This window comes from Haliotis rufescens, unplaced genomic scaffold (assembly GCF_023055435.1).
Source record: "Haliotis rufescens isolate VD_foot unplaced genomic scaffold, xgHalRufe1.0.p SCAF_12, whole genome shotgun sequence".
Taxonomy (NCBI): Eukaryota; Metazoa; Mollusca; class Gastropoda; order Lepetellida; family Haliotidae; genus Haliotis; species Haliotis rufescens.
In genome coordinates this window covers 18301025-18326553 of record NW_025963802.1, presented here as the reverse complement: position 1 = coordinate 18326553, position 25529 = coordinate 18301025, and the positions used below count along the sequence as shown (strand labels likewise).

Here is a 25529-nt window from a genome sequence, read left to right as displayed (position 1 = left end):
AGAGTGAGGATACGGTGATGGCTACCGGTGTAGCCGACGGAGTGGATAATGCACGCGCTGTTCCTCTCAATAAAGCTTCATTATGACGACTAAAGTACTTCATGATTACATTTATTTAACAAATTGGCGATTCATCGTGACCCATGAACCGAGATTAAAAGCTTTAAAATCAATCGCGAGGTGAAATGTTACACAAGTAACTTATATAAACTAAACCAGCAATGACAGTGCAAAAATGGCAGGCTGTGATATTTCCTTTAGGAATAATGAAGTAGTCATTCATTATTATTACGAACAAAGGTGCGCCTATGTCAAAACTGTCCTTGCGTATAAGCCAAAACACATTTATAATTAATTTTGTATTTTGGAATACCATTATCTAGTTTGGAATTGTGTTTATTCTGGTTTCCTGGATCAGAATGAATTTCGATGTCGCTACATTTATGTAGCTTACTAGTAGACGTGACCAACCCATAACACAATCTGAAAAACAACAAATATTTCTGCTTTGAGATTCTGTGAAGACATTAAGAAAACTTCAGAACAAAAACACATAAAACACGTTTCCCGTGTGCGTATTCGAAAAGAAACATTTTTTCTATCTAATAACATTGTATTTATTTTCATCCAATATTTGCAAACCATGGTGTCCTCATGTTTGAGAAGAGAGCATCTCCTGATAGTGGCATGTGGTCCTGTGAAGTTAAGCAACATCGGTCTCGGGGAGTAGATGGATGGGTGACCACGTCCAGCAGCTTGACTCCTGAGAGTTTCTAGGGCTTCGGTCCTGCCCCACACTGAAGCACATGTAACACAAGTGACTTTGTTCGAAATGTGCCTCTGTTCACCCAGCAGTGGGTGGGTACCCGGTACAATGAGATGGTAATGTGGTTGTTAACCTTCTAGCGCCTCACCGGCAGCTTTGGTTGTATGCTCCCCAGGGAGCTGAGAATGAAAATTCAGTGCTCACTGATCCATTGACCGGGGTAATAATAGTGTAGCGCTATGGGCATCCACTTGGTGAATGGAATCTGGCGCATTATAAATGCGCTAATTATTATAATTTTTATCTAAGTCCTTCTTAAAGTAGCAGTGTACGCGTACATGTACAACTTGTATGAGGAAAGTAACCGTTACGTATAAGCATTAGAATTATTGTGCCTGAACCCAGCAGACGTAATTAGAAATAAACACAGCATTTTTAATTTCAACCAAATCATTAAATGCGCCATCGTGTGACCTTATTTCTAGATCATCACTTGATTGTTTGGTTTGTTGACAAGCCGCCGTCGCGTGGCAGGACAACTGTTTACTTTTTTTATGCATGCTTACCCTTTTCGTGATTTTCAGTGATCCATTCCTATAATTTCACCACTATTCTGCCTTTGCACTCATAGGAATATGTTTCTTTGGATAATCGATACTGGTTATTCTCTGTCGTTGACGTTTTATGTTTACATCACGGTCATAAAAAAATTTAAAAAATTTTATTAGATATATCAGGTCAGGGAGTGCTTTACAAACAGTAATGACATTCGTACATATACTGCAATACTCTCAGAGAATGATTAATCAGAGACCATATACACTAATGAAAGGGTATAATATTTGCCGGCACATGGGGAAGGTACAAGCCCCGGGATGATTTACAGGTAGCGGGGTACGTGTAAACAGTCGGTCCCATGTCACACTGCCCAGACAACACAGCTGATGGGGTCAGAGGGACAGCGGCTTATAACAACAAGGGTGACATTTGCCCTGCGTTAGCTGAGTGGACACAGGGCAGAGAAGGGTGGGACAGTGGACACTTGTTGTCTTGCAAGAGTTGGATCAGAAGGAGGGGTTAGTTTTGGAACCTTTGCTCAAGATGGAACGTCTCGCTGAGATTTACTAATTGAGGTGTGGTGTTATCAACATGGTGGCAGGGAAGGCAAAAGAACAGAAAATGAAGTTTACCATTGATGCCTTACTGGAAGCTAAGAGGGATGATAAGGGTAAATGTTTGTGTATATCAGACTCTACAAGCAACAAATCTAACAACGGAGATCGTTTTGCAAACAAAGATGACATTTTTATCAAAGATGAACTTAACGTTAATGAACGTTTAACCTCCGTGTACCTTAAACTGGCGACCACTCGACCAGCACTTGCTATTCCAAGACCCATGTACCCCATGAGAGATGATATACCCTATTCAGGACCATATCTACGGGAACATGGGTCTCATTTTGGACCGGAAATGCATGGCGACGGTGTGTATGAAGGCAGATGTTGCCATGGTGATATGCTGAGATTCACAGGAGCTGCTCAATGGCCATCTCTCCTCACATCTACTGGTATGCTATGTCACGAGGATGCAGGGCACCGATACCCGGATGCCATGCTAGGAGTATCAACTGATGACGTCACATCCGGTACAAGGTTGACTGGACTCTGGGACATTCAGTCTCAGATCATGAACAACATGGTTGGTGTAACTGGTAAGATGCGCGACGGTTTTTTTTTGGATGATTGTTTTTTTGTTATACGCCGCACTTAGAAATATTCCAGCTATATGACAGCGATCTGTAAATTATCGTATCTGGACCAGACAATCCAGTGATTTCATGAGCATCGATCTACACAACTGGGATACGATAACATGCATCAATCAAGTCAGCGAGCCTGACTACCCGATTCGTTAGTCGCCTTTTACGAAGAGCTAGGTTGCTCAAGACCGATTCCAACCCGGATCTTCACGGTTCATACACAACCGTAAGAAATCTTCATTTAGCATGAGTCAAACATGACCAGAGTTCGAAAGTTAGTATTTTTTCTGGTCCCTATAGAAAGGGTTTTATCGCTTTAATTATTATCATAATATACAGATTAAAATATATAATAGCAACAGAGAGGGTTTTGGTGATCCTGGCACATTATTATTATTATTATTATTATTATTATTATTATTATTATTATTATTATTATTTATTTATTTATTTATTTTTATTATTATTATTTTTTTAATATTATTATTATTATTATTATTATTAAAAAACACAGAGTTAGTGCACGTCCAACCTCGTGTCCGATTCGGGGTTGTCCGAATGTTGTTGACCGCCTCCGTGATCTAGTGGATAGAGCCAGAAGAACGGAAGCCTGGTGGTGGCACACGTCGCTCTACGATTGCAATAATCTTGAACGCGGTGTCTAACGATTGTTGTTTGGCGTTTATATATAAATGGACATTGGTATGCGTGTATGTACAACGTCAAAGTGAAATCATCTAACATGTGTTTTATTATCCATGATTGTTCCTATGATTTATTTCGGCAACTGATTCCGGAATAGGTTCCCGGGTGCCTCTGATTGTCCTAGGCTATGAAGGCTATAGGCTATAGTTACATTGATACTGGGATCTGACGCATTGTACGTTACCGTGCCCGACGGCGTGGATTGTTGTTCATGTCATCAATCAGTAGTTTACCTGAGGAGATTATTATTTGTTTTGTTTATTGTTCGAGGCCGCACTCAGCAATAATCCAACTGTATGACGGCGGTTTGATAATAATCGAATCATGACCAGACAATCGATTGATTGACGTCATGAGCATCGATCTACGCAACTGGGATACGAAAACATGCATCAACCAAGTCAGCGAGCCTGATCAACGGATCCCGTTAGTCGCCTCCTACTACAAGCATAGTTGCCTCTTACGGCAAGCATGGGTTGCTGAAGACCTATTCTGACCCGAAGCTTCACAGGGCTGAGCTTATTAACAGGTCACCGTGATATAGCTGAAATATAGATATAGAGCGTGGACAGCATTCACTCACTGACCAGGAAATGTTGTTTGGTACACATAAACTTCTTTCTAAATTGTAACAAAATGTATTTCATTAATCACGTACATGTGTATGTATACCTGATTGTATTCATGAAGGTGGGTGTGAAATGGGGTTTGATGTCGCGTTCAAGATTATAGCATCTATATCGCGACGTGTATGCATGTGTGCGTGTGACTGCTGATTTTATAGTGCTAGCTCATTGAGATACTATGCCGCAGTTTAACATGAATACCCCACTCAGACACAGTATACTCACTCCGGGCCATCCAGTCCTTGTTTTCGCCCCTTATGCCGAACGCCAGACACGGCAACAAGTACCATCTTTTAACGTCATTTGGTTTGACGCGGCCGGGGATCGAACCCCAGACCTTCCGCTCTCCGGGCAGACGCTCCACCACAATAAGTATTCGGTCTATATTAATTAAGACGTGTTTGTTAATAATTAAGCGCAATAAAAAATCAGCCATAACCCATAAACCATCAGCGTTAACCGATCCTTTATCCTCAAAATACATTTCTCACATTTTCTTATCAGTGATAGTACGTGCTCCGAAACCACATCGGCCCTGTGTAAATTAAGAATATAATTGTTCTTATAAATAGGTGGGAGTGTCTGAAAGACTGCAGGCAATATATACGACAAAAACTGGAACGGTATACTGTTATTTATGCTAACTATATTTCTACGAACGTGATGCATCTTAAAAAGAAATCCACATTTATTTTCCTGATTTGTTTGCTCACGAAATTGATTTGACACGGACGACTTTAATGCGTTTCGTGAGCACGTGGGAAGCATGCGGGGCCCAGTCTTACTGACATGTACAAGGCAGAACTTGTCACTTGTATCACGCCACAAGCCGGGTTACAACTCCGTTGACACTGTCTCAATCCGCGTAATTACTACGCCGAATCCTTCTGCCCTAGCTTCTTAGCGCCACAGCAATTTACTGCGCTTAGCCGTGAATAAGAGGTGTTCGTTCTCACTCTTATATTTGCTCATTACGATCAAGAATTTGCCTAATTATCACCAATTTTCTCTGAAATGTAGCAGTTTGCCGAGATAAGCTAAAAGCCTCGGGACGTGCAGTTGACAATGAGGTTGCGTAGATAAGACAGAGGTCTGGGCAGAGGGGCGAGTATGCACCAAGGAACTGTTCTGGGCTATCGATGTTAGGCAGCACCTGCAACTCTGGGGGACTGCCAGATTGACTGATTGTCACACCCGCACACGTAATGCATTAGAAGTCCGTACCCAGGTGTTGGATAACAGTAAATGGGCTTATTTTTTGCATTACCTCTACATATTTCCCACTTAGTTGATATTTGAGATTGGGTATCAGCTACATGGTGTTTCTATGCTTCGGTTGAGGCCCACGCGCCGTCATAAATCTCTTGACAAGTCAAAGAAAACCAAGACTCTATTATTGATCGACAAGTGGCAGTATTAGACGAAGTCTGAAACGAGTTAAGCTTTGATCATGTGAAATAATAGACCTTGTATACCCTTGAAACGAGGATTAACAGAGCAATAACGACTTCTTATTCGTCATCAATAGTATAATGTAGTTAAAGGGCTCCCTCCTCATTATATAAACCGCTGGTGGGGAACAGGCGTCAAGCTTTCTTTTATAAAGCAAATCACATCACAAATAAATGATTCCTTGATTTATTGGTAGTTTAACGTTCTGCAATCGCAGATTAAAGACAGCAGAACACACACCTTGTACTCTTACAAGACGACGATATTTGAGCCACTGATAAAATGGAGTGAGTGAGTTGGGTTTAACGCAGCTTTTATCGGTATAGGCGTGTCAGCTTAATGTGGGAGGAAAGTCCGCCAAAGTGTTGCAGGTCTCAGACGTTTAACACTTGGGTGAAAACCACAAGCATGAGTATTGTACCGTGCTGACAAACCTAAAAACATTATCCGGGCGAAGCGCAATTCAAACCCACGGTTGTAGTTTCCATGGGTACCCAAGGCACGCAACTCTGCACATCGAATTGTGGCGCCTTAGGGTGAGTGAGTGAGTTGGGTTTAACGCCGCTTTTAACATTATTCCAGTTATGTCACGGCGTGTCAGCTCAATGTGGGAGGAAAGCCCGATGTGATGCAGGTCTCAGACGTTTACCACTTCGGTGAAACCATGAGCACGGGTAGGGTGCTGACAAACCCACAAACATAATCGGGGCGAACTGGAATTCGAACCCACAATCATAGGTTTCTGGCGTGCCCAAGGGACGCAACTCTGCACAGCGAATCGCGGCGCCTCAGACAAATGGGCCACCGAGAAAATGGAATGGACGCTAATATTAAACTCAATGTGGAAGTGACCATCAGTTCCAAAATGGCCATTAGTCGAATGACTCAAGTTTCGTTTTAGAGAATATTCCCTATTTCGATTGCAATATACAGCTTTTTATTGCAATGGTTTATGCAACGAGTCTGTTTTTAGAAGAAATATCTACGGATTATGGAATGGGGGTTTTGTGGATTGTGTAGTCAGGCAAAGGAAGAATGGTATTTGAAGTTAATCAAAACTACAAGTAGCAGATGGGATTATGACATGATGCTATGTGTGCATGGATTGGAACGGTTTAGTATAAAAATGAATTTCAAGTTTGTTTCCCAATCTTGGGACCAGAAAGGAAAATACTAGATGGATATTGCAGAGATAGCGTACATACAAGGATTGCTGCTTTCAGATGCATCTCCTGCCATTTTCTTCCCTTCCTGGAGGAAACCAAAAAGGAACAGGACGGCCTTCACCCCTTCCCAACTCCTGAAGCTGGAGCGGGCGTTTGGCAGCAACCACTACGCAGTTGGGCAGGACAGACGTGATCTCGCCAACAACCTTGACCTGACAGAAACACAGGTAGGAAGGGTTGACGGTCGGGCATTGGAGGGGTGGACAGTCAGACATTCAGAAACACGGGTATGTAGGAGGGGTGGATAGTCAGAAACACGGGTATACACGGGTATATAGGAGGGGTGGACAGTCAGACATTCAGAAACACAGGTATACACGGGTATTGGAGGGGTGGACAGTCAGACATTCAGAAACACGGGTATACACGGGTATTGGAGGGGTGGACAGTCAGACATTCAGACATTCAGAAACACGGGTATGTAAGAGGGATGGACAGTCAGACATTCAGAAATACGGATATGCACGGGTATTGGAGGGGTGGACAGTCAGACATTCAGAAACACGGGTATACACGGGTATTGGAGGGGTGGACAGTCAGACATTCAGAAACACGGGTATACACGGGTACTGGAGGGGTGGACAGTCAGACATTCAGAAACACGGGTATGTAGGAGAGGTGGACAGTCAGACATTCAGAAACACGGGTATGCACGGGCATTGGAGGGTTGGACAGCCAGACATTCAGAAACACGGGTATGCACGGGTATTGGAGGGGTGGACAGTCAGACATTCAGAAACACAGGTATGCACGGGTATTGGAGGGGTGGACAGTCAGACATTCAGAAACACGGGTATGCACGGGTATTGGAGGGGTGGACAGTCAGACATTCAGAAACACGGGTATGTAGGAGGGGTGGACATTCAGAAACACGGGTATACACGGGCATTGGAGGGGTGGACAGTCAGACATTTAGAAACACGGGTATGTAGGAGGTGTGGACAGTCAGACATTCAGAAACACGGGTATGTAGGAGAGGTGGACAGTCAGACATTCAGAAACACGGGTATGCACGGGCATTGGAGGGTTGGACAGCCAGACATTCAGAAACACGGGTATGCACGGGTATTGGAGGGGTGGACAGTCAGACATTCAGAAACACAGGTATGCACGGGTATTGGAGGGGTGGACAGTCAGACATTCAGAAACACGGGTATGTAGGAGGGGTGGACAGTCAGAAACACGGGTATACACGGGCATTGGAGGGGTGGACAGTCAGACATTTAGAAACAAGGGTATGTAGGAGGTGTGGACAGTCAGACATTCAGAAACACGGGTATGTAGGAGGGGTGGACAGTCAGGCATTCAGAAACACGGGTATGTAGGAGGGAGGGACAGTCAGACATTCAGAAACACGGGTATGTAGGAGGGATGGACAGTCAGACATTCAGAAGCACGTGTGTGTAGGAGGGGTGGACAGTCAGACATTCAGAAACACGGGTATGTAGGAGGGGTGGACAGTCAGACATTCAGAAACACGTGTATGTAGGAAGGGAGGACAGTCAGACATCGAGAAACACTGGGGTGTAGGAGGGATGGACAGTCAGACATTCAGAAACACGGGTATGTAGGAGAGGTGGACAGTCAGACATTCAGAAACTCGGGTATACACGGGTACTGGAGGTGTGACCAGTCAGTCCATTCAGAAACACGGGTATGCACGGGTATTGGAGGGGTGGACAGTCAGACATTCAGAAGCACGGGTATACACGGGTACTGGAGGTGTGGACAGTCAGCCATTCAGAAATAAGGGTATGCACGGGTATTGGAGGGGTGGACAGTCAGACATTCAGAAACACGGGTATTGGAGGGGTGGACAGTCAGACATTCAGAAACACGGGTATGTAGGAGGGGTGGACAGTCAGACATTCAGAAACACGTGTATGTAGGAGGGGTGGACAGTCAGACATTCAGAAACACGTGTATGTAGGAAGGGAAGACAGTCAGACATTCAGAAACACTGGGGTGTAGGAGGGTTGGACAGTCAGACATTCAGACATTCAGAAACACGGGTATGTAGGAGGGGTGGACAGTCAGACATTCAGACATTCAGAAACACTGGTATGTAGGAGGGGTGGACAGTCAGACATTCAGAAACACGGTTATGTAGGAGGGGTGGACAGTCAGACATTCAGAAACACGGGTATGTTGGAGGGGTTGACAGTCAGACATTCAGAAACACGGATATATAGGAGGTGTGAATAGACAAAACGTTCAGGAACACGTGTATGTAGGAGAGGTGGACAGTCAGACATTGAGAAACACGTGTATGTGGGAAGGGTTGACAGTTGGACATTCAGACACGGGTATATAGGAGAGGTGGACAGTCAGACATTGAGAAACACGTGTATGTGGGAGGGGTTGACGTTGGACATTCAGACACGGGTATATAGGAGGGATGGACAGTCAGACATTGAGAAACACGTGTATGTGGGAAGGGTTGACAGTTGGACATTCAGACACGGGTATATAGGAGGGGTGGACAGTCAGACATTGAGAAACACGTGTATGTGGAAGGGGTTGACGTTGGACATTCAGACACGGGTATATAGGAGGGGTGGACAGTCAGACATTGAGAAACACGTGTATGTGGGAGGGGTTGACAGTTGGACATTCAGACACGGGTATATAGGAGGGGTGGACAGTCAGACATTGAGAAACACGTGTATGTGGGAAGGGTTGACAGTTGGACATTCAGACACGGGTATATAGGAGAGGTGGACAGTCAGACATTGAGAAACACGTGTATGTGGGAAGGGTTGACAGTTGGACATTCAGACACGGGTATATAGGAGGGGTGGACAGTCAGACATTGAGAAACACGTGTATGTGGGAAGGGTTGACAGTTGGACATTCAGACACGGGTATATAGGAGAGGTGGACAGTCAGACATTGAGAAACACGTGTATGTGGGAAGGGTTGACAGTTGGACATTCAGACACGGGTATATAGGAGGGGTGGACAGTCAGACATTGAGAAACACGTGTATGTGGGAGGGGTTGACGTTGGACATTCAGACACGGGTATATAGGAGAGGTGGACAGTCAGACATTGAGAAACACGTGTATGTGGGAGGGGTTGACGTTGGACATTCAGACACGGGTATATAGGAGGGATGGACAGTCAGACATTGAGAAACACGTGTATGTGGGAAGGGTTGACAGTTGGACATTCAGACACGGGTATATAGGAGGGGTGGACAGTCAGACATTGAGAAACACGTGTATGTGGAAGGGGTTGACGTTGGACATTCAGACACGGGTATATAGGAGGGGTGGACAGTCAGACATTGAGAAACACGTGTATGTGGGAGGGGTTGACAGTTGGACATTCAGACACGGGTATATAGGAGGGGTGGACAGTCAGACATTGAGAAACACGTGTATGTGGGAAGGGTTGACAGTTGGACATTCAGACACGGGTATATAGGAGAGGTGGACAGTCAGACATTGAGAAACACGTGTATGTGGGAAGGGTTGACAGTTGGACATTCAGACACGGGTATATAGGAGGGGTGGACAGTCAGACATTGAGAAACACGTGTATGTGGGAAGGGTTGACAGTTGGACATTCAGACACGGGTATATAGGAGGGGTGGACAGTCAGACATTGAGAAACACGTGTATGTGGGAGGGGTTGACGTTGGACATTCAGACACGGGTATATAGGAGGGATGGACAGTCAGACATTGAGAAACACGTGTATGTGGGAAGGGTTGACAGTTGGACATTCAGACACGGGTATATAGGAGGGGTGGACAGTCAGACATTGAGAAACACGTGTATGTGGAAGGGGTTGACGTTGGACATTCAGACACGGGTATATAGGAGGGATGGACAGTCAGACATTGAGAAACACGTGTATGTGGGAAGGGTTGACAGTTGGACATTCAGACACGGGTATATAGGAGGGGTGGACAGTCAGACATTGAGAAATACGTGTATGTGGAAGGGGTTGACAGTTGGACATTCAGACACGGGTATATAGGAGGGGTGGACAGCCAGACATTGAGAAACACGTGTATGTGGGAGGGGTTGACAGTTGGACATTCAGAAACACGGGTAGAAGGATGGGCGTGTGGGGTGAGCGGTCCCTGTGACGAAACGCCAATCAGAGATGGTTCTGGAGACAGTACGACAGACAAAGCGTACAATAAGTGTACACGCTATCACCGGGAGCAAGGGAGACATCGATGCTGTAAAGAGTTATGAATCAAACGTAAAATCATCGCACACGTGGAAACTCCTCAGACATCACACAGAACATCACGCAGGGCTTGACAATCCATATTCTCTGACCGAAGTTTACAAAATTATGATAGTGTGAGATTCACAGATCATGAAACATTGAACTTTGCAATGTCACATTCAGGGAAAATGGAACTCATGAAGAACTCTTTTAATCCAAAATACTGCACAGTGTAATGATTCAAATATATCTTTAAAAAAAGTTTAAACTTCATTTAAACCAAGTTGCACAGGACCATACGTTTTACAGTAAAGTTGTCGGGACTGCCATGTTTTCGGATTAACAAGTCACACCTTTATGTATTAATATAAAGGTTACCAACAGCTTTCGACCGGAATATTGAGAGTCCGGTTTAACGAGGTTTCGTTGTTTGCCAAATCAAAGTATGACAGTTTGTATATTACCCAATGGAAGGGAAGAACGACACGAATAACATTGGAAGAAGTCAGGTGACTATTTAAAATCATTAATAAGTACAACTTGATCAAATATGAGTCTCGGTTCTATCGCTGCATAATACACTATCGTGTGACCATCCTTGACATTTCTAAATAATATCCTTTTAATAAATCATCAGTCACACACCGGAATGATGATATTCATTTTCAGGCGGCTGGTTCCCAGGTTTGTTAACAATCCATGTTAGAGACAGTTGAATGCCGTATTACATCAGACACGAAGCACCGTTGGAAGAGCCCACCTCACGGTCGGCGGGCCGCTGAGTGGGGCACAATACCCCTGAAACACTGGATACCGTTATAAACGTTATCAAACGGTAGTTTTAAAACGCCTGGGTGGTTTTGATGGGGGTGAATACAATCGTAATTATTGACACTTGAGCACCCCGACTTGCGCGTTCAGCGCTACTTTATCAATTAACCAATTACAAAAACATTGGCGTCGGGTCCCGGATGTCATCTTGAATCGGGCTATTACTAATATTGAATGAAATGATAAATTTTGTGTCCAGTGTCAAAGTGGAGATCGGTGTCCACCCATTAGAGCACACACTTTACTAATGACTCTGAAATCTGATAAATACGGATTTTCTAGTTTGATAGTCGAAATAAAATTTCGAACGCTGAATGGATATTAGCGAAAATGTGTTGCTAAGTATGCGTAAACAATATCTTATTTCTTCACAATGCCTGTATCTAGTGAAGCGAAGATAAGAATCGCTAATTTAGCCCAGTGTAATGAATATTTGAGCTGTGGTATGACTGAAGTGTTTCAACTCGAGTGGGTTCTTTTCGGTGAGGATTTGGAGCGTTGCGCACGTCACGTCGGGGCAGTATGTCACACCGCTCAAACACAAGGATTAGTTACTGGGATTAGTGCCATTGTGGAACCTAATCCAAACGCCGAGGCTCGACACCATGCAAGATATTGTACTACACTTCATGTTTAAGTATTCAACCACCGAGTCATACTCCAATCGTTGCGTTATTAATTCTGTTAAATGATTAATTAACGTAAGTCAGTGTATATGGATCCCGATTCTTTGTAATTGTTTAGTTATCGAAACAATCAGGGAATAAGATAGTGAATCGATACTGTTTTCATCAATGGTAAATCATATACTCGAGGGTTGAAAGCACGAGCTCTCAGAGCGCTCTTGAGGACATCAATTTCCCGTGTTTAACGCCATATGACAAAACTATATATTGCCGTGATCGCCGTGTTGGGTCCAAGGGGAGGATCAGACATAATAGGCCCCAAGAGAGTCTCCGCTCAGCGAATGACGGGAGTCATTAATGTGTAATGTCTGTTTTAGATGAAATGAAACTATTAATGATTTTACATCACAACAACAAACGTCTGTCATAGCGTAGTGACGGCAATGCCAACTCCTTTGTCGTAAATGCAATGTCAAGAGAGTGGGTGAGTGAGTGATGTGATTCGGTGGGCGGTTGAGTGAGTTTGCGCGTTTGTTCCATTTCTAGACGTGTTACGTGAAAATGCTGTTTGATTTAAACCAACTGGTGAGTCAAACCTGGGCTCCGTTCCACAAAGTGATCTTAGCGCTACGATTGTCGTAAGTCAGTGTTAAAGAATGGGAGTTACGATCGACTTAGCGCTAAGATCCCTTTGTGGAACGAGGCCCAGGAGCTGAACGTGAAGACGGATCTTGCCAAGACCTGACTTGACCCACCATGGCGCACGGAGTGAGTGAGTATGGTTTTACGCCGCTTTTAGCAATATTCCAGCAATATCACGGCGGGGGACACCACAAATGGGCTTCACACATTGTACCCAAGTCGGGAATCGAACCCGCGTCTTCGGCGTGACCAGCGAACGCTTGAACCACTAAGCTTCCCGCCCCTTGTCGCACGGATGGTATTCTGGGTGATGTCTTACCTGTAAGCTTACAAAATCAAAGACAGACATTTCCATAAACATCAAAAGCTTGTTATTTTCATCAAAATATGATAACGATGATAAGCCCAATATCATCATGTCACCACAGATGTAATACGTCTGATTTATCCATAGTATAGAAAAAGATGAAGGATATTTGTTTGCATATAAGTGTTTTGTTACGAGACACTTCAAACCTGTAATTTCAAAACCTCAACGTTTGTTTGTTTATTGTTTTACGCCGCACTTTGCAATATTCCAGCGATATGACGGCTGTCTGTAAATAGTCGAGTCTGGACCAGACAATCCTGTGATTGCTATCATGAGCATCGATCCACGCAAATGGGATACGATGACATGCATCAACCAAGTCAGCGAGCTTGACAACCCGATCCCGTTAGTCGCCTCTTACGACAAGTATGGGTTGCTGAAGACCGATCTTCAATGGAGGTCAACGCAGTAGGAATAATCAGAATTATCTGCCCGATACCATAGGACCTAAAATGCATAATAGTGATTAAAAAATAAAATGTATTGACATCAGGTGTTCGCGAAAATGGTGAGCATGCAAACAAAGGCATTAAACATAAATAATTAAAGTAAAATAACTGATACATTAATTTTCACAATAAAAATATATTTCAATTTCGTACAAATATAAAACCGTTATTCACCTAAAACGTAAAACTGTAACGTTCATGGCATTAGGACCGCAACAGCCTTTGTTATAGCCTTTGTTACTTTTTATAACTTGCTTAACCCGAATTCGGCTCATCCGAAGCAACACGATACAGTACCCTGAGAGTCGACAACTTCGGATACCTGGCCCCACCACCCCCGCATTCCAAGCAATGTTACCCCGAAAAATTCCTGAACTTTTGTTTAAAGAGTAGGCACTAAACGGAGCCGTTGGGTTTCTATTGTTCCACATCTTGTCCCTATTTGAGTGACAGAATCGAAACAAATGACGGCACTCATTATAGCTAGCTTGTGAAGTGTCCTAGCCAACACTATCAAATTCCCAAGTACTAAATAGCTCCAATACCTGACTTGGTATACATGAACGTCCAATAGGGATTTCAGCCCTTGTAACCACAGCGGACGATCTGGCTAATTGTTCCTCGGCAAATTACTTGTCCATTTTTCTGTTATTAGGAAGGTAACAACCCCCAGATCAAAGGCCAGTGCGGGTGATCATGGGCCGGAGCCTGTCAAATGGATGTGTTTTCCTTGTCTCGTGTTACACACAGGAACGTCAGAAGGGCTTGGCGTCTTCCCCATACAGCGCGCCCTCGCGAGGACAGAATAAAACCTGTCACCACGCTTGTACGCTGAAGACAGATTAGGTTTTTTTCACGGCCACTCGATACCCTATTAAAGATACTTAACGCCATTAAGCCAGGATAGTGGCTGTCATGTTGAGAAGCAAAATATCCACAGTCATTATACACGTTTAATGAATTTTTGATATACCCATTTCGACGTATTATTTTGTTGAGTGTGTCTATGAATCATAGTGTCAAATCGGCCTATTGTGATATGGTAATTGATTACCTAAAGGATACGCTTCATATCTTATTCAAACCAGTCATTAGGGAAATAGTCTGCTAACACGAACTTCCTTTGGACCCCCCAGCAATTAGTATCCTCCGTCACCTAGTCTGACGATGGAGCAGTTCGTTCTTTAGCCAACAATACCAGACGACAAACACCCTTTGTCATTCAGCGTTAATGTCGCCAGTGAATATCACACTGCTTAATAAATAAATGAAGAGATTGTAATCAATTTGTATTCAGATATGATAGAAAATTAGGTAATATTACATTACAGCATAGCATAATCGGGGTCCGTCGGCTCGAACTCTACCGGGATTTAACGCCCAGCAAAACGTACAATGGCTGCGCACGAATAAGTCCGATTACTAAATAGTAGCCTATCGTCTGGTTAATATTTTAATTAAATGGCCGTCTCTCAGGATTTTCGTATTCAGGATGGCCATGACAAACAGTTTTTTATGTTATTTTAACACTTATTCTTAAGTCAGTTCCTATGTTACAATGCTTCCCGTGTGTAATCTAATACTAGTATACATTCAAATTTATTTATTGACTTGAATTTATTCCTGATGCAGGTAGACCTACATGTGCATATAGGTTCGCGAAGCGTGTGTGTACACGTTTGTATACGTTATCACTCATTGACATTTGCTTACATGGATGAAGCACATGCATTCTGTATGTGAGGGAGTTTGATTTTACGCCGCTTTTAGCATTATTCCAGCAATATCACGGCGGGGACACCAGAATTGGGCTTCACACATTGTACCCAAGTCGGGAATCGAACCCGGGTCTTCGGCGTGACGAGCGAACGCTTTAACCACTAGGCTACCCGACCGCCCCGCATTCTGTATATGTCCTGAGTCACTGGGGCCTCACATCGCCTTTCTATCTGACGTTTTAGTGCAGGTGTTCGAACCTTGGTCAAGAAAGGTACTAGCGCGTGAATCAAGTAAGGTACTAGAGCGTGTATCAAGTTAGGTACTGCAGCGTGTATCAAGTAAGGTACTAGCGCGTGTATCAAATGAGGTACTAGAGCGTGTATCAAGTTAGGTACTGCAGCGTGCATCAAGTAAGGTACTAGCGCGTGTATCAAATGAGGTACTAGAGCGTGTATCAAGTAAGGTACTAGCGCGTGTATCAAGTAAGGTACTAGCGCGTGTATCAAATGAGGTACTAGCGCGTGTATCAAGTAAGGTACTAGAGCGTGTATCAAGTTAGGTACTGCAGCGTGTATCAAGTAAGGTACTAGAGCGTGTATCAAGTTAGGTACTGCAGCGTGTATCAAGTAAGGTACTAGAGCGTGTATCAGTAACCAGGGCTTGTATCAAGTAAGGTACTAGCGCGTGTATCAAATGAGGTACTAGCGCGTGTATCAAGTAAGGTACTAGAGCGTGTATCAAGTTAGGTACTGCAGCGTGTATCAAGTAAGGTACTAGAGCGTGTATCAAGTTAGGTACTGCAGCGTGTATCAAGTAAGGTACTAGCGCGTGTATCAAGTAAGGTACTAGAGCGTGTATCAAGTAAGGTACTAGCGCGTGTGTCAAGTAACGTACTAGAGCGTGTATCAAGTTAGGTACTAGCGCGTGTGTCAAGTAAGGTACTAGAGCGTGTATCAAGTAAGGTACTAGAGCGTGTGTATCAAGTTAGGTACAAGAGCGCGTATCAACTAAGGTACTAGAGCGTGTATCAAGTTAGATACTAGCGCGTGTATCAAGTAAGGTACCAGCGCTTGTATCAAGTAAGGTATTAGCGCGTGTATCATTATCCAGGGCTTGTATCAAGTAAGGTACTAGCGCATGTATCAAGTTAGGTATTGCAGTGTGTATCAAGTAAGGTACTAGCGCGTGTATCAAATGAGGTACTAGAGCGTGTATCAAGTAAGGTACTAGCGCGTGTATCAAGTAAGGTACAAGAGCGTGTATCAAGTTAGGTACTAGAGCGTGTATCAAGTAAGGTACTAGCGTGTGTATCAAGTTAGAGTACCCTTCTGACAATCTGGGTAATGCAGAAGGCTGCAGTGTTGGGGGTTCGACTAGACAGCGCTTCCTGGGATGCCCAGCTTTGGCACAAACACAGTATCTTAAACGACATGATGGTGTAGCTCGATCATTTTATTACCGTCTTCGCCATGCTGGTGGTTTTGACACAGAGGTCCATCCATGGTACGACCCGGAATATGTAGAGGGCGTCATGGAAAATGATAATTAAAACATTCTTTGGATAGGCCCATTTACAGCCTCGGACGTATCCAGGCCAACAAACCTGATCTTGTCCTTTCTTATAAATCCAAAGAAATCATTTATATCATTGAATTTTATGTTCCCTTTGACACCAATGTGATTGACAAGATTGAGGAAAATCATGGCAAATATGCAGACCTCGCTTTCGAAATGTCACGCTTGCATCCCAAGTACCAAGTTGTCCGACTCCCCATTGTTCTCGGTGCTTTAGGTTTGGTACCTCCCAATCTGTTGACTGACATTGGGAGAGTTCCCGGGTTTGTGCCCAGGAATACAGCCTGACAATCTGGGTAATGCAGAAGGCTGCAGTGTTGGGTTTTTTTCACATTCTCTCAAAGGTTCTGGGTGGGTTTGACTAGGCAGCGCTTCCTGGGAGAAGTCCCATTCGCTGTCTGGGCTGCGTGTAGAGGGGGCAAAGGCCCTGAGCTGATGATGAGCCTAACCAGCCTGACTGTGCCAGGATCACCCAAACCCTCTTTGCTGCATTTTTTATTTAAATCTTTAAATGATGATGATGATGATGATGATGATGATGATGATGATGATGATGATGATGATCATGTTGGTGTCAATCAGGAAAAAATCACACATCCTTCAAATGTGTCGCAACATCTCAATCACTAAACAATCTTCGCCTTTATATGCTCAGACTACTTTCAACTCGGGCATTTCAGTAATTACAAAAGTCATAACGCTCCCGTAAAAATGTATAACACGATTTGCAGGTTTAGATTAGCCAGACAAGGCTGTCATTTATGAAACAGCGTTGTTCCCCTCGGGTCAAAGTACGGTACACAACACCCAGCTGCTCGATTGCAGCAACTTGTATCTCGATATCAATGTAAGTACAACATATGTTAGTTTATTACATTATACAGATATGGGAGGCGTACTTTATCATGTGGTGGGTGATGGAAGGAGGCGTGTGTGGTCGGGGAAGGGTGTAGATGGGGGAGGAGGGAAGGGGAGGGGGGAGGGGGGGAGAGTGACAGATATGTTGGGATGAGGCAAAGGAAATGGAGTCGACCTCGTTCACTAGCCTCAGCTTTTAGCAGATATTTCTAACGATTATCGAAAGGGTTTATTTTCATGAATGACATTTCTGTTAATAATAAAAGGATGCATACAGTTAAACCTTGTTAATGCGGACGAATCTGTTTCCAGTGAAATCGTTTCAATTAGCGCTTTCTCGTATTCATGAATCATAGAGAGTCAAACACCGTTGTGTCGATGTTGAGGGGACCTATGTAAATTCTTCGAGTTATCCGAGGTTCGAGACAACCGAAAACTATGCTGAAGAAGGAATACGCAGGGACCAATCTTTAACTTCGAAACAAGCGTAAGTTCGACATACGCAGGGACCAATCTTTAACTTCGAGACAAGCGTAAGTTCGACACACCAATGTTCGAATTTGTCTATATATGTATGTAGACGACCTCAACAGTAACGGTCAGGGGTCAGGATATCCTACTAGTGACGATGTGTTTCACCAGCATTGGTTATTCATTTGCAATATGGTATTATTACTTGGTTGCCAGTGGGTATTATCTACATCAGATTGTTGCTAATTTCAAAAGATGATGTTGGGGGTAGGGGTGTCACGGTAAATCGAAATATCGATATATTGCCATTTGTAGGCGCTTAAAGTCAATAAATCGATTGTTAAATCAGTTTCCGATCAATAGTATCGATTTCATTTAGGAATATTGATAGTTTCGATTGTATTTACCATATCAATAAAATACATGCAGTGGTGTTAAAATGAGTTTTTCTTTGGATCATGAGTGGTAGTAGTTTACAGGTTTCTTTTTCGTAAATTATCAGGGTAAAGAATAAACAAATCAGTCATATCTCAAAACTTACTTTTTATTTGTTGTTATAGTTATCACATTCAAAGGAAACTTCAGTTCCAAGGTTTAATTCATCTCTAAAGTCTATCTAAAATGATACACTGAAAACTATCAATATTTTTCGCAATAGTTGCTTACAATATCAATAGTTATCGCAATAGTTTCTTTAATATCAATAGTTATCGCAATAGTTTCTTTCAGTATCAATAGTTTTTTTTGGTTTTTTTAAATAGTTTTTATTCAGTATCAATAGTTATCGCAATAGTGATTTTCAGACCAATAGTCTTAGGTGAGTATCAATATATATTGGCCATGAGTTCTAGAGAGACAGTGTATTATTTGGGGAGCATAAATATATATTTGTTATAAGTATGCTAAATATTTTTTGTTTGGCGAGCATCTTTTGTATTGCTGATGAGTTGGGTATCTGGTGTGTTTGATGAGCATCAATATGCAGTGGCCATGAGATAGATATCTGGGTGCCGTTGTACAAAGTGATCTTAGCGCTGAGGTGATGTAACTCCCATACCTTAACATAGACTTACGGACAGTCGTAGAGCTCAGGTTGTTTTGTACAACGGCACCCTGGTGTTTCGTGTGTTGCAATACCTAGTACAGATAAGTTGGTTTGTGTTCAGGAGTATAATTTGCGGTTTGTAGCCCAGAAAAAGTGAAAGTAAAAGTGTTTGCACGAAAAACAAAAAACTCCGCCAGGTTTGACTGATAAGACGTGTATATATGTGAAGCCAATTCTTGTTACACCCTGTGCTACGCGGAATGTTGACCTACTCCTTCACATCCACCTACGACATCCACATGGACGCAGCCTACCAGCTTCAGCAGCAAACGGTTAACAATGCTGATTAAGCGCAACATCTACGCACTCGCCTTCACAGCTCCAGGTGGGAAGTGTGGCTCTGTCAGTCATCATCGTCATATCGCTGAAACATTGCAAATAGCGGTGTAAAACTATATGCACTCAGTGAGTCGTACATTCGTCAACGTTGTGAAACATGGGGCAGGATACGCTCACGTTTTCGGGAACACCTGTCATAACTATTTCATAGGGATGGCGGCTGGCTACGGCACTGGCATATGCTTGTGATACAGTCGGAACCGTGCAATAGACTTTGCTTTAAGCTAAGATCTTATAATTATGAAGTTTTGGCGCTTACATCATAGACATATCGATACGTGCGTTTTTCAAAAAGTCATGACATTAGCCCTTTACAATATTAAAGTTATCTAATTTTGTTTCTTTTTTTTCCTGAGGATGTACACATACCTCTGAAATTTTACGGTTATTCCTTGAATATGATCTTTTATAATACCCAATTATAGGGTTCAAAGGTCACATTGGTTCAATTACAAGGCTATTTTGCTTAAAAGGGTTGGTGCTGACATATATGTATAATGTATATCTATCATGGTATACACTGTTATTTGCTGGGCGTTTAAGGCAGACATTGCGTACAGTGTACATCAACGGCGTGGCTGTTTGTCCCTCAACAGGGGGCGCTGATAGTAGTGTCAGTTAGGGTATCGACTCCGTTATTAATGTCCATACGCTGAGGTTGTGTAAATTTAAAACATGGAATAAGTTTCGTATGAATGATATTTGTTTTCATAAAATCATTTGAGCAATTTATAATAACATCAAACGTATATTATTAAAGGTGGTGCACGTGTTTTTTTAAAACCGTAGAATTTGAAATTCATAGGTCACGTATGACTGATATTGTTTTTTATAAACATATGAATTACATGCATATGGTTTTATTCCAGCTGCTATATGTTTTGTCAAATAATGTGTATTGTGTTTTTTTCTGTTCGCTGTTTAATGAATAATACATTAGCTAAATCCAGCTATTTTAATATGAAGTATTATATCTTATTTTCTGCTTTTTAGAGTGTTTTTGGACCAAAACCCTTTTTTGTAAGTATTAGCCTTGAAATAAATTGATAGTAATCTATGTTTTTATCAAAACAGAGAAATCATTATCGTCTCTCTTTAAGCGCATGGGCATAACAGAAATGTTTCTTCGAAAAAGATAAACGAGACATTTGGATGGTGTGCCGATTTTAAATATTTACAAAGCGTATTAAACCATATGCCAGTTTTGAAGTCGTCTCTTTGACTTTTAACCTCTACAGGAGGTAACTCCGTGCATAAGACACTAATTTATTATAAATCACGGCAATGTTTAGCCACTACATGTTTAGCTCAATGTCTCTGACTTTATCACAGTTGAAAGAATAACAAACTCCCGTCGCACGCTACTAAATCACCCGAAGATTACAAATCTAGACCCAGTGTAGCTAACAGTTGAATATCACATTCACTTAGCTTATTACTTGTTATTTTGGAGAATTATTTTTACCATATCTTTCTTGGCCTACATCAGAAACGGGGGTCGTTATGCTCGTGCGTACGCGCATATCAGCAGAAACGCCATGTCAGGAGGAGGTTGATCAAATTGAAAGGGGAAGAAGAGAATGCTGCAGCTATAATCAGATGGTTAGACGCAGATGCTCAACTTTTTTTCTTTCTTTCTTTCTTGTGACAAATGCCAATTACGAGGCGGTAGACCTTGGACTAACATTGTTACATCGGCATCCCGACGCCAGGTTTCTTCGTGTTGAAAATAGATAATGACAAAATGATACGAGCTAACGATAACCCCTCATAACTAGCTTGTTGAGTCACTGTATCGTACCTTCCATTTGAAATCCTGTTTTCAATAATTACTGATGAATATTTTGAAGAATGTAATAGTAATGTTACCCTCAGAAATACAATTAAAACACATGGCAAATATGGCAAATATGTGAATATTTATGTCTCTTTGGGAAATAGAATACAGTGGAAAGTGCTCGTTATTAGAAACTGCCCATTTACTTATAATTTTCTTATCATCATTTGGTTTACCTCATTCGTACCGCGAGCCAATCTGATGTTTCCAAATTGTCTTATGTGCTATGCTGTCATAATAGTGCAAAAGTACATGTATCCAAAACAGATAATAATAATAATAATAATAATAATAATAATAATAATAATAACAACAACAACAATACTAATAATAATGATAATAATGGTTGTGGTTACTACATTACATTATCGTTGTTGTTATTGTTTTTATTTTCGTTTATGCATCTTGTCGACTGATACCACGATGCATTTGTAAGCTAACATAATAATTTAGATGTATTAATTTTCTTAAATTCTTTGTACAATACTCTTTAAACAAGTTTTGAAAAATATATTGACCACGAGACCCAAATACTCCATACCTTTTATCCAGCTCCTACCAACATATGAATCATAACAAAACATGATATAGTTCACATGTGCATGAAATCGTCAAGGTGTACCTATAACATCATTGAAGCGACCGTATATGCCTGTCAAACTACATCACTGCCCGTTGTGCTGCTTCGCAAAGGCACCGCCTCGCTCCACCACGTAGAACCAGTCCCCCGTGTACCTCTCCACGATTTCACACCGTTCTGTGTACACGTCGTGCCAAATTACCCATAGGAAAACACTGTCGTCATTACCGCTATTTAAAAACTTATTAGCTCAACCAAACCACCCTGTCTTTGTAAGCGTGGCTACTTAACCCGTCCCCCCATTCTCTTCTCCTTAATACGAGTCCTGCCACATCACAGGTAAAAGATTTGTTCAGGTGCGCGAGACACTCTCACCGCCAGCGTGAGATGCACGAGATTGGTGACGTCATCACCTTTAATGCTGCCACTTCCAATTGTTAGAGAAAATTCCGGTTTAATTGTGTGTCTTCTGTGGTCTTCATACGAGCTGGGTTTACTTAGGTTTCTATACTAAATCAACACGCGGTGTAAGACAGGGACGATTAGTGTTGTGGGTAAGACGGGGAGGGCAAACAGTCGAAAACGGGATCTGGTACAGATGACAAGCACGAGCTGCACGTGCACCCAGTGACACCTAGCGGCAGCCACAGAAGACAGGCCAGGTGTACATGTAACCCATTAGCAAGGATGTGCTGTAATTAGGCAAAGACACCATCAATGGGGACATAATCTTCTCGTCCTTTCAGCAAGAAGAAGTCCCTACTCACATATCTATATCACTCGCGTGTAACTTTGAAATGCTCTTTAATGGGGAAATAGCTACTTCTTATGTACCTGTGACTGAAGACGGGTAATCCCCATCTGAGTTCATAGTCGCTCAAAGTTGCAATATTTTGTCGTGTTGAGCTTCGATGAAGGGATGGAGCGTTGTGGAGATTTGGATGTTTTTGTATTCCTGAACCTTATCAAGACCAACTCTGTATCGCCATAGAAGTCACAATGGCATAAACGGCTGAAAATATGTACTAAATTCTATTGAGTGATTTTTGACTCTGTCCTTAAAGATATTGTTGATGAATAAGTTTGTTGGTATCTGGTTAGTTTTTGTGCCCACGACACCTTGTCACTCATAGTGTGCTCCGTGCTCAGTAATAAGTAGATTTTTATCATATAAACTTTACTTACATGGTCATTAATATTCTACAAAAACCGCCTTCTATGACCGCCTCCGTGGTCTAGAGGTAGAGCGTCCGCCGGGGAGCGGAAGGTCCGGAGTTCGACACCCGGCCGAGTGATACCAAGAGACGTTAAAAGATGGTACCCTGCCTGGCTCTCGACTAAAACACGGACTTTCCGGTTCGGAATCAGCATACTGTGTCTGAGTGGGTTATTAATGTTAAACTGCGACATGATATCGCAGTGGGCGAACACTATAAAATCGGCAAAAGTCGGCATTAGTCCGCACTAGATAGTACAAGCAGCCACTCACAGCCACACGTGCATGCATATCGCTTTATAAGGGCAATAATCTTTGAACCCGACGTTTGACCCCATTTCATCTTACCTCCAATAATAGTAACATTTAGACATTCTTTTAATCTTTAATATACGGATGAATATTGATTCCTATATATAGGGGCGGTCGGGGAGTCTAGTGGTTAAAGCGTTCACTTGTCACGTCGAAGACCCGGGTTCGATTCCCGACATGGGTACAATGTGTGAAGCCCATTTCTGGTATCCCCAGCTGTCATATTACTGGAATACTGCTAAAAGCGGCGTAAAATCAAACCTACTCACTCCTATATACAGTGTACACAAGCTAAACCAATTATATTATTATAATTGTATGAAGCATTCTTCAAAACATAATATAAACAATTAAACATTATATGAATAGATGACTGAAAATCAGTGGTGACACCAAGAGTTCGCGAGAAGTGTAAGCATGTCCTGTACTGTTTATACAATAGATGACATGTGTAATTTCGACCCTGACCAAACATTTAAAATGAATGCTCTTAATTTTGGTCGGGATAGAATTGTGTGTACTTAGCATGTAAATGCACTGTACAAGCTTTCGATCTGGTGTATGACAGATTTCTGTCTGTACATAATTGCATTGTAACATGCTGCCAGTGTTGAATATAATTGTATGGTGCATGGTTTATATCTTGTATATCACAGACTATGTGTCTATTTCAATTTATTGGATTATGGCTATTTTCAGGTGAAAGTATGGTTCCAGAACAGGCGGACGAAACACAAGCGTCTGACGGGGGACGACATCCCAGGGAGGGGGATGCCCTAACATATGGCGTCTTCATGCCAGGCATATCATCACAGAGCACAGGTACTCCGTCATACTCAGGGATTGTGAAGAAAACTTGTACAGATGGGCCAGGCCATGAACCATGTGTCGTATATGTATAGAAGAACACAAGACACGGGACGGAGGCAAACAAGAGACGCGTACATGCATGGACATTTAAATGTTGAAACAAATCAATTTATATTATGTTTCTAATTAAATAAATGAAATTAGTTGCGTTTAGATTTGATCACAATAAATTTACCATTATGGAATATTTTACTAACCTGATGTCGTGGTTTATGGGGGCACGGTGGCCCAGTCGTCCATGGCGCCGCGATTCGCTGTGCAGAGTTGCGTCCCTTGGGCACGCCAGAAACCTATGATTGTGGGTTCGAATCCCGGTTTGCCCCGATTATGTTTCTAGGTTTGTCAGCACCATACCCGTGCTCGTGGGTTTCACCGAAGTGGTAAACGTCTGAGACCTTCATCACTTCGGGCTTTCCTCCCACATTAAGCTGACACGCCGTGATATAACTGTAATACTGTTAAAAGCGGCGTTAAACCCAACTCACTCACTCGTGTTTTATGCATATGTGTGGCCTTGGCATGACAAATAGGAGGAGGGTGAGTTCTGTTTTTTGCGCAGTATTCTCACCATCGATGGACGGTGACACTAAGGATGGGCTTCACAAATAGTGCAATAAGGGCATATAAATGATACGGACGGTATATCAGACACTCACACTGAAAAAAACAAAAAAACACCGAAATGCCACGACTGACACACGAACAGCGTGAGCAGGCCCTGGTTATGGTACAGCTGAGAGCCACCCAGGCCCACATTGCTAAAACCTTTGGCTGCTCCCGTGTGGCTGTAAGGAACCTGATGCAACGTTACAGACAGACCGGGCAGACATCAGACAGGACAAAAAACAGGCAAGCTCAGGGTAACTATGCCCAATGAAGACTGGTACTGACGTACTTTGTATCTGCGGAACTTTCCTGACAGTGACATCATCGGCGACGAATGCCTTAGGGCACATGGTTAGTCGACAGACCGTTACTAAGGGCTCAAGGAATTACAGACCTTA

General features: G+C 42.6%; 1 protein-coding gene across 1 annotated transcript; it reads left to right on the top strand.

Annotated features, from left to right (window-relative positions):
* The first annotated feature begins 1733 nt into the window (after nt 1-1733).
* On the top strand, nt 1734-24608 carry LOC124145641 (homeobox protein Hox-C8-like). Its single transcript, XM_046515490.2, has 3 exons — nt 1734-2480; nt 6535-6704; nt 24355-24608. The coding sequence occupies exons 1-3, from the start codon at nt 1916-1918 to the stop codon at nt 24433-24435; spliced, it is 816 nt and encodes a 271-aa protein (XP_046371446.2). The 5' UTR covers nt 1734-1915; the 3' UTR covers nt 24436-24608.
* Nucleotides 24609-25529: the final 921 nt, after the last annotated feature.